The sequence below is a fragment of the Coloeus monedula genome (assembly GCF_965178545.1).
Source record: "Coloeus monedula genome assembly, chromosome: 11".
Classification (NCBI taxonomy): Eukaryota; Metazoa; Chordata; class Aves; order Passeriformes; family Corvidae; genus Coloeus; species Coloeus monedula.
Window position 1 is genome coordinate 6,115,713 of NC_138791.1, and position 10,540 is coordinate 6,126,252.

Below are 10,540 nucleotides of genomic sequence, written 5' to 3' on the forward strand. Positions count from 1 at the left end.
CTGAGCATCACCGACAGAGAAGCTGTTAGATTTATATCAGCTGTAGGAAAAGTGAGAGGAGTTCAGGATCCCACCACCACCACCTGAGCCCCCGGGCAGGAGCTCTGCAGGGAGTCAGAGGTGCATTTAGGAAGAAGACACCAGACGCGTCCGAGCAGCGCTGGATTTCCCCCACGCAGCTGACTCAGAGCTCGCCTCTTCCCACGAACAGGCGCTCTGGCGTGACCCCCAATCTCCTGTCCTGGAGGCAAGGGACTCCAAAACTTCTGGGAAGCAAGCACTGCACAGCCTGGGGCTCCGGGGAAACCCAGAGCAGCACTTCCCGTGCGGACCATGCCCACACAGCCCCCGCTCAGAGCCGGCTGCCCCCTTCCCCTCACACACCCCCGGCAGCTACCCAAGCCCCCTCCGTGCCCTCACGGCACCGCGGGAGCAGCTCAGCCGCTCCCACACCCTCACAGCGCCTCCATTCCCCCAAGGCGTACACACCCACTCCAGCCCCTCACGACCCCCGGGACTTTCTCCCTGTCCTCGGAACTCCTCCAGTCCCTCATGACCCCCAGGGTTCTCTCCCTATCCTCGGAACGCCTCCAGCCCCTCACGACCCCCGGAGGTCTCTCCATACCCTCAGGACGCCTCCAGCCCCTCACACCAACCCTCAACAGCCCAGAGCCGCTGGGTGCCGGCTCCCGGTCCCTCCCCGCGCCTGCGCAGCCCCACCGCGCCTGCGCCGCGCCCCCGGGACTATAAAGGCGGCAGTGCGGGAGCATATCCCGGTGTCGCCTCCCCGTCGCCGCTGTCACTTTGCCGTCACCTCCGGTGTCCCGTCCGGCAGCAAGGATGGAGGCGGTGGTGCGGCGCTGCCCGTTCCTGGCCCGTGTGTCCCAGGCGTTCCTGCAGAAGGCCGGGCCGTCGCTGCTGCTGTACGCCCAGCACTGCCCTCGCATGATGGAGGCGGCCCCGGCGGCCGCCCGCGCCCTCGCCACGTCCGCCGCCCGCGGGCAGCAGGCGGAGGAGGAGACCCCCGCGGGCCGCCGCGGTGAGTACGGCCGGGGGAGCGAGCCGAGGGTCACACACGGCCCCCCTGAAGGGGAAAAAAATAGCACAGACATGGGATGTCACAGGAGGAAACTTCTGGAATAGGCAGCGCTGAGGCAGGGGTTGCTTAATCCTTGAAATGTCCGCGGTAATGAAATTTGTGACCGTGGCACGAATCAGGGACCGGCCTGTTGGGGGGGTCCAGCGGCGAGCCCCGGGTGGGGATCCGGGATCCTGGAGCTCGGAGTGGTGTTTCTCGTGGTACAGTGGCCCCTTCACGCCACTCGGGAACATTCCTTGGGAATTGTTCCCCAGGCACTCAGGGGAAGGAGCTGAGGCTTGCAGCAGAGGAAGCTGCATGGCTGAAAAATCTCTGAACTCCTCGAAAAAAAAAAAAAAAAAAATCACAAGATCACAGTTAGGTTAGGAAAGATCTCTGAGGTCGAGTCCAACCTATGACTGAACACCACCATGTCAAATAAACCATGGCAGTGCCACATCCAGTCCTTTCTTAAATATTCCCTTGGGAATGAAAGAGAGATATTTTTACCCCTCAGAGGGTACAGTGCTAGATCTAGCATTTTAAATCAGATGTCCCTTGGGTGTTACTGAGATTTTGTGCTTGTATAAATAAAATGTGACTGCTCAGTTAAATAGTTCTGAATGGATCTTGCTAAATTAATTGCAAAAGTAGTGGATTGAAGAGTTTAAGTCAGTGTATTAAAATGATGAAGCTGAAATGTTTTCCCTTCACTGCCCCCATTCAGAGGCCAAAAATGTCAAAGAGGTGGCCCAGCAGCATGCAGATGGAACCCAGCCTCCTGCTGGCCACCCACCTGCCAGCACTAGCCAGAGTACAGCTACCAAATGCCCATTCCTGGCAGCTCAGATGAATCACAAGAACAGCAACGTTTTCTGCAAAGCCAGCCTGGAACTGCAGGAGGATGTGCAGGAAATGCAGGCGGACAGGAAAGGTATGTTCTGTGTGTACTGAGGCAGTGATTCCTCTTGAGAGCTTCTGGTGCCTGACTTGGCTCTGGAGTGTGCCAGGCCTGACATGCTCAGGGCCTGCACCACTGAAATGATGCAGCTGGGATTATGGGAGACTGCAGGGAAAAGCTGCTGGAGAATGTAGGTGTTAATGACATACCTGTGACATTGTGCAGGGTTTCCCTGGGTGATCTTGAAGTGGGAATACCATGAGCTGTACTTCGATGTGCTGGCTGGCTCTAGATGTGTGAGTCAAGCTGTTACACTTGCACCCAAGCAGATGCTTGGATCTGAAGAGAGCTTTGCCAGCATGCTGGTTTAGACAAAGGTTTTATACCCAAAGATGGAGAAAAGTGTTGAGACACCAGGCAAGTACCAGCCCAAATCCAAGCTTGAAAGCAGGCAAATGGTTTTGGGGTGGGTTTTTTGTGTTTATGGAACTAAAGGGTGTTGGCTGGCTCGCAGTGGTAGTGCGGAAGGGCTGTCCTTCAAAGGAAGGAACTTTTCAGCAGTATCAGTAAAGCCCTGCTGCCTGTCTCAGGAGGCTTATTTTACTTTTCTGTTTGCCTTCTGTGGCATAGTTTTTAGAAAAATAAACCTGTGCTAACAGAACAAAAAGGAAGCAGCTGACTAGAACTCTGCCTTCAATTAGGTGTGTACCAGTCCTTTCAGATAAATGCTGTAGCTGTATAGTGTGGTTCTCTGAGTCATTATGAACCAAATATGTTGTAAGGAAATTGCCTGTTGTATTGTGATTGATTAGCAAGACTAATCCTTCCATCTTGTCCAATGCAAATTTGTAAGCAAATAAAACAGTTGATCCTAGCAGGATCAACATGGGGTTTTGGGCATGTCCTTCCTAAAGATTGAAGTGTTGGTTTAACTTAAAATGTTTGCTCTCCTGAATTCAACTTACTTCACTTTGTTTTAAACCAAACAAACTCACTGGAATTTATTACAATGTCTGTAGGTACAGAATTTGCCAAAATACCAACTACTTCCACAGTGAGAAAGATTGAGACTGAGGGACAAGAGCAGAGTGACCTGCTCAAGAAGTTTAAGGATATTATGCTGAAGCAAAGACCGGAAAGTGTCTCTCATCTGCTTCAGGATAACTTGCCAAAATGTAAGAATGTCTGGCAAAACCCCCCCCAGGCCTGGTCTGTTGTGATTATTTCCTGTGCGCTGAAGTCTGTCTCCTTTCAGCTGTATCCACCTTCCAGTATGATCAGTTCTTTGAGAAAAAGATAGATGAGAAGAAGAAGGATCACACCTACCGAGTGTTCAAGACCGTGAACCGGAAGGCGCAGATCTTCCCCATGGCAGACGACTACACTGATTCCCTGATCACCAAGAAGGAGGTGTCTGTCTGGTGCAGCAATGACTACCTGGGCATGAGCCGGCACCCTCGTGTCTGTGGAGCAGTTATGTGAGTAGTGCCATGTTCTTAAGAGGTGTTTTCAAGCTGTATTTTGTGGGAAGGCTTCTGAAGAATCGATTTCTGTGCTGTGGTACATAAGTTGCTTCTGATGTGATTCTTGGTGTGCAGTTAAGATTACACTCATCTCTTGAGCTGGGGTGGGTCGCTTAGTGTTGAGATCCAGGGCTGCACCGTATGCATTGGTCACTGATTGTGCTCCTTGGATCTTCCTTAGAAGTCCCCAGATGTTACCAGATAAACTGGATATTATATTGCAGCTGTACTTGGTCACTGATTTCTGACCTCACTGGACTCCTGAGTGTGCAGGTGGCTCAAAGATCCAACAGCTGCTTTTTGCTGACTGTTCTTTTTTAGAACAGTCCTGATTATGTACTAGAATGTTTTCAGCAACGATCCTTTATTCTTCTATGCTAATGCCTCTCTTGGGCCCTCTTTAGGGAAACACTGAAACAACATGGTGCTGGAGCAGGAGGCACAAGAAACATATCAGGAACAAGTAAATTTCATGTCGACTTGGAAAAAGAACTAGCTGATCTTCATGGAAAAGATGCAGCACTGTTGTTCTCATCTTGCTTTGTAGCCAATGACTCCACTCTCTTCACTCTAGCTAAAATGCTGCCAGGTGAGATGTCAAACTGCCCCTCTGTTGCCACAAAAACACAGCCTTGCCCCAAGCTGTTGGGAGTATGTTTTGCAAATAGCTGTCCAAAGTGAGGATTCATCCTAATCCATCAGCAGAGTATGGTTAGATACTTTTAATATAATATTCAAGTTATGTTCAACACAAATCACAGTATCAGCCTACTGAGATTGAGATCTATGAGCCAGGAACTGCTGGAGGAATTAGACAAGCAGAGTCTTCTGTTCTTGCATTTAAACTCTACCTGGAAATGAGACAGTGGATCTTCACTGTCCTCCCCCTGGAGGGGGTGAGCTTCTCTCTCGCTTCAGAAGTTAGGGGAGTTAGATATCTAACTATTTTCTCAACCTCTCATTTGTGTTAGTTTGAACACCTAAAATAAACCTTAAATACTATTCTTGCTTCATGATCTGTAACTTGCTCTTCTGATCAAGAGCAAGCATTACTTTCAAGAACAAGCTACCCTTGTTTCCCGAACTCTTCCTATACATAATGCAATGCTAGGAATCAGTTAATGCTTTCTATACTTAAAATGTAACTGGGCTGTTTCCTCAGGTTGTGAGATCTACTCTGATTCTGGAAACCATGCCTCCATGATCCAGGGGATCCGTAACAGTAGGGTGCCAAAACACATATTTCGCCATAACGATGTCAACCATCTTCGAGAGCTATTGAAAAAGTCCGATCCATCCACCCCTAAAATTGTTGCATTTGAAACTGTTCACTCAATGGATGGTAAGTGAACATCAAAGCCTCCTCTCTGCTTCTAGTGCAGTTAGTCCTCAAATCATCTGTTTTAGGTCTCAATGTGTACAGTGCTATAAGGGTTGTTATGGGGTACTTCTGGGGTTTATCCAGTCATGCAGAAAATCCTAAACTGCCAGTCACTGCTTTGGTTCCCAGGTGCTGTTTGTCCTCTGGAAGAGCTGTGTGACGTGGCCCATGAGCACGGGGCCATCACCTTTGTGGATGAAGTGCATGCTGTGGGGCTGTATGGAGCCCGAGGAGGTGGGATAGGAGACCGGGATGGGATCATGCACAAGATGGACATCATCTCTGGAACGCTCGGTATGCACAGCCTGGCACTTCTGCAGGAGCTGAGGCAGCAAAGCTGCTGAGCAGCCAAATTAAATGGGTTAGCTCAAAAGCAGTCTAGTCAAATGAACTTGTTAAGGGCTGCTGGGGCCTAGGATTTTTCAAAAAGCCCAAGGGATTTAAGTGTGCCCCACAGTTTGAAAAGCTTCTGTTAAGCTACTTACACTGCCTTACAAATAGTTAAGGTAGATTGGTTTGGGGTTTTTCTTTAAGCAAGCTAGCAAAAAGTCCTCCAGTAGCATGTTATACAACTCAAGAAGAAATTCAGGTGAGAATGCTAGTAGAGCAGTTCTCTATATTTAGTAGTACTTAGTTCCTTTATGTGAAATGGAATGCTCCTAATCTAGAAACCTGAGATGGGGAGTTATGTAAAGAGATTTGGCAAGTACTGAAGCAACTGCTATTATCTGAGTAGAATGCAGGCTCAGGAGTAAGTTTACTGCTGCAAATTGGAAGGTTGTTTAAACAGCTTTCAAAACATAAATAAAACTGACTAGGAAAGTTCGTGCCTTTGGAACTTAAAGTCTTGGGTTACAGACTAATAGGAGCAGAAGCATTCACCAGACACCCTAGTTCTGTCTGTGGCTGTGTTCTGCACTCTGAACATTTGGAAAGGAGGGCTGGTATCAACTGCACAATTACACTAACAGCCTTCTGTGCTCCTTAGGAGCATGGGCTATTTCTAGCATCTCTGAAACAGATTATTTTAAATCTGCTGAGAGACTTAGTGTTGATCACTTGGGGTCACTATTGAAGTCCCTGCTTGATGATTGGGCTTGTAAGGTCTTCCCCAAAATCAAAACTTGAGTATTTGAGAGAGGCATAAACCATGCTTGCTGTGCAGTAACTAGATCCATATTACCAAGATTGGCTTAAAAACAAAGCTGTCCCATGTGCTGAGTAAATACAAGATTATGGGGGGGGGGGGTTGTTACATGCCATGACCACATTAAGTGTGCAGCCAAAATAACCCATTCCTCCAAGTGAAAAGCCCCAATACTTCACGCCATTCCAATAGGTGGAAAGAACCAGCCCAGTTACCTTTTTCTTTGGTTTTTTTTTTTTTTTCCCTTCAGGCAAAGCATTTGGCTGTGTGGGAGGCTACATCTCCAGCACCAGTTCTCTGATTGACACGGTTCGCTCGTACGCTGCCGGGTTCATTTTCACCACGTCCCTGCCCCCCATGCTGCTGGCGGGGGCCCTGGAGTCCGTGCGGACGCTGAAGAGCGCCGAGGGGCAGCTGCTGAGGCGCCAGCACCAGCGCAATGTCAAGCTCATGAGGCAGATGCTGATGGATGCGGGGCTGCCCGTGGTGCACTGCCCCAGCCACATCATTCCCATAAGGGTGAGCACTTAGGGTGCTGTTAGCACAGGGCTGTGGTGCTCATTTTACTGTCCATGAGCACATTGCACCGTCAGGTATTAGTTGCTGCCTTCACAAAGTTCAGACTCATCCTGTTATTCAGCAGTGATGTGCCTGGAGTCTGGCTGAAGCCTGGTGTAAATATAAAATAGAGGGAGAAAGTGTGTGAAACCCACAGTCTAACAGTGTACAGAGAATAAGGAAACTGCTGACAAGCTAGTAAAAAGATTTGGGGTATAAACAGCTACCTGCCTAGGCTGCAGCAGTGATCTTGTGCCCAGAGTACTCTGCAATGCATACTTTTAACCTTTCTTTCTGACATACATGTTACTTACCAGCCCCACTGGATTCCTATGGCTTGCTAAGTTGGGCTGACAGTTTTACCAACTCTCATCTTTTGGTTGATCTTGTAACTTAAGATTTTGAACTTCAGGTTGCAGATGCTGCTAAGAATACAGAGATCTGTGACAAGCTGATGAGCCAGCACAGCATCTATGTCCAAGCCATCAACTACCCGACGGTTCCCCGTGGAGAGGAGCTGCTCCGAATCGCCCCTACACCTCACCACACCCCTCAGATGATGAGTTATTTTATTGGTGAGTGGACTCCTGCATCAGTGCAGTGAAGATACTGCCTGTCTGTGCAGTCTTTGTACTGAAGATGAGACTGGGAAGCACTTAAGTTTTAGATGTCATGAGCTGGACAGTGTCTTTCCACTGCTGCAGCACATCCTGCACGCTTCCCTGCTTGGAATGTGACAAGTGAAGGGCAGTGCACTGTGATGTGGAACAGAGGGTGCAAGGCCAGTGCAGACCTACACCCAGCCAGGGCTCTGCTCATGCATCGTCCAAACCAATCTTCACATGTTATGTGGATCCCAAAGAACTCTGCTGTCCTCAGCTGAGCTGTTAGCTTACCTTAAACATGGATCTGTCCAGAGACGGTAGATCCTTCTTGATCCTGTCAGGAGAGGTGGTAGGAGGATAGCTGAGACTTAGTTGCAGCCATTGTTTCAAGAGGTAGATTGTGTCAGAGTGAAATCCTATTATCCCTGCTCACTTGTTAGGAGAATAAATATGCTGACACTTCTGCTTCTCTAAAGCAATCCAGTCTTAAGCTTTGATCTTGATAAACTTTTCTTAACAGAAAAACTCCTGGCTACATGGAAGGATGTTGGTCTGGAGCTGAAACCACACTCCTCAGCCGAATGCAACTTCTGTAGACGACCGCTGCATTTTGAAGTGATGAGTGAACGAGAACGAGCCTACTTCAGTGGCATGAGCAAACTAGTATCTGTCAGTGCATGAGAGTAACAGTGTTAGGTGTTGTCTAGCTCTAGTATCCAGTCAGTAGCATTTTTTAATTGCTCAAGTATTTTAATTGTAGCTGAAACACTATGCTCTGAAAATAAATTTCTAGAGCCATGATGCCCAGTTGTGTTTGTGTGCTTCTCTGTGTCCCATCCATAACTGGAACTGAAGTGTCAGGGGCTGGGAGGGCATTTGCTGGAATAAAACTGCTCTACAGCTTAATGTCCTTCAGCTGAACTACTACCTGTCCAATGACTATACCCAAAGAACTTCTATAGTGCTTCCTGCATGGGATTTATTTATTATGAAAAGAGAAAATAGCTTCTGTGGGGCATCTCCCTGAAAGCCTTTGAAAACATGCACATGTAGTACTACATGCCCACTAAAACTTAAGCCCCTTAAAAACGTTGTATAAGCAGCTTGCCTCCATGTTGTGGGAGGCAGGCATTTAAATGGGTTCTGCTGGATGTTCCTCCTTTGTAGTTTTGTGCACAAGCATTCCCCTTCTGGCATTTGCTACTCTGAGGGAGAAGGTGCTAATGGGGTTAATTAAGTGGAATTTTCTGACTACCTGACAGAAAAGCAAGGTGGTGGTGTGGCAGGGCTGGAGAAGGAAGGCGTGTTCACCACTCCAGGTGGGCAATGCAGGTTGGCTCTGGCTGCCTCTGTCTCTGCAGGTCTGTATGAGCTGCTGTTCAGTGCACTCAGACCTAGATTGGTGTAAAAACTGTCAGCAAGCAATTTAATAGTTCAGGTCTCTGAGAAGTCATTGTAGGAGAGCATCACTACTCCCTTTGCAGCCCTTCTGAAACCTTAGGCCTGTTAACACCCAATTGCCATCTTATTTCATGTTTTGGTGAAAATAGCAAAGGCCTGCTTTGAACAGGGGGAGGTTATTCTGTGGGTAAGCACATGGACTTGGAGGTCAGTATTGCTGTGAAGTCAAGCAGAGCACTGAGCTGCTCCTTGCATGTGCAGGCAAGTCCAAGAATGGCTCCAGTGGCTTTCACAAGCCCCTAACAGCCACTCTGTCCCAGGGACTCTTGTTTTCTGGCTGTAAGGAGCCACCCTGGCACTTCCCCCTGCTGTCACACTCACATGTGTGCTGTGAGGCTCCCTCCCACTAGGGATCCATATCACAAATAGCCACGTGTTGGGGAGATAGAATCCCAAATTAAAGCAAAATCAGCAGCTCCATCAGCTGGAAGTCACCAGTTGCTTAAGCATTTACTGAAGCACCCTGCTATTCTCAGAAGAGCTCTTATAAAACATTTGGCTTCCCAAGCAGTCAAGCTACTTTTAAAAAGCCCTTGTCCAGCCCACCAAGGGTCTGCTGCTGCCTCTGCCACCTGCTGCCTCTGCCACCTGCAGGTGTTCTGGAGAAGGGAAGATGTGACACATCTGTCCTTGCCATGAACAATTTGTGGCCCAAGACTCAATGAATATGCATCTGTCACAGAGCTCTTCTCATTATCTTTTAGGTTATATGACTACATTAACTGGAGACATGAAGTAAAAAGCCACAGCTCCTCCATCAGCCTCTCCCTAGGACCTTGTCCCCAGCACCACAACGTGCCAACAATGTCATGGCACACTCTGGCAACAATCAGTAAACAGCTGTAAGCAATCAGTGTGTGGGGGAGATAACACAACATGTTGACTCACATATGGCCATGTTCTGACAGTACCAGGTCACTTGCATTTCTGGTTTTTTTTCACTGAAAACTTTAAGAATTGGCCCAGTCCATTTTACAAACTAGTTAATAAACCCAGTTTTTCTTCCTAGTTTTTATAAAAGCAACTCAACACTTCGTACTACCAAGAAGAAATAAGACATAGAAAGGTACCAGCTATCAGAAATCTCCAAAGTTCCTCCTCCAAATCAATCACAGGAGAGAACCAAACCCCAGGATTCAAACCTGGCAACCTCTGAAATGACAGGAACACGAATAACCTCAGCACGTGGCAGTCAGTACCTCCACACCTCTTAACTTCAGCTGTGACAAATTACCTTTAGCAGTGGTGTTGGCAAGCAAGAGTGTGAAAGGAGAACCAGGGCACAGTAAGGGGCCAGCAGATGTCCATCACTTAACTGCAAGATTAATCCAATGGCACATTGAAAGGATAAATTCTCCTCAATGAAAAAGACAAAGAAATAAAAAATAAACACATATTGTTTCCCAGCAAATAAAAATTGAATGGGGTGTTGCATAACTAGGGATACGTTATGTAAACTTTAGTTTGGTTCCTGGAAAAAAATAATAGAGGAAGTAATCAGTAAAATATGTTTAAAGCTAGACAATGGCAGTGACAGAGTGAGGAAGCAAGAATTCAGCCATAAAGCCATGGCTAACATTTGTCTGGGGCAAAATAATTCATCTAGTTAAACGTTGCATAGCCCTAAACTCATACCCTCCTCCATTTCCCAACCTATTTACACAAAGGAGAAACCCCAGGTTGCTACAGGAGCAGCAAAACCATTCCAAGTGCAAGCAGGAGCACGTGTTCCCCATTGCTGGGAGGAGGCTGCAGGGGGGTCCTCTTCCCACCACGGCCAGGGGCATTATTAACACCACCAAATTCACCACTCTGGTGTCCCATTTTGCACCCATTTATTTTGGGTCACATCCCTTGCACTGCACCTTGGCCTGCTGCCAGCAGCT

General features: G+C 47.9%; 1 protein-coding gene across 1 annotated transcript; it reads left to right on the forward strand.

Annotated features, from left to right (window-relative positions):
- Positions 1–752: 752 nt before the first annotated feature.
- ALAS1 (5'-aminolevulinate synthase 1) lies at positions 753–7,994 on the forward strand. Its single transcript, XM_082288686.1, has 10 exons — positions 753–1,039; positions 1,806–2,012; positions 2,999–3,154; positions 3,235–3,457; positions 3,907–4,091; positions 4,665–4,844; positions 5,013–5,177; positions 6,281–6,549; positions 7,001–7,163; positions 7,714–7,994. Exons 1-10 carry the CDS (start codon positions 841–843, stop codon positions 7,872–7,874), a joined length of 1,908 nt encoding a protein of 635 aa, XP_082144812.1. The 5' UTR covers positions 753–840; the 3' UTR covers positions 7,875–7,994.
- Positions 7,995–10,540: the final 2,546 nt, after the last annotated feature.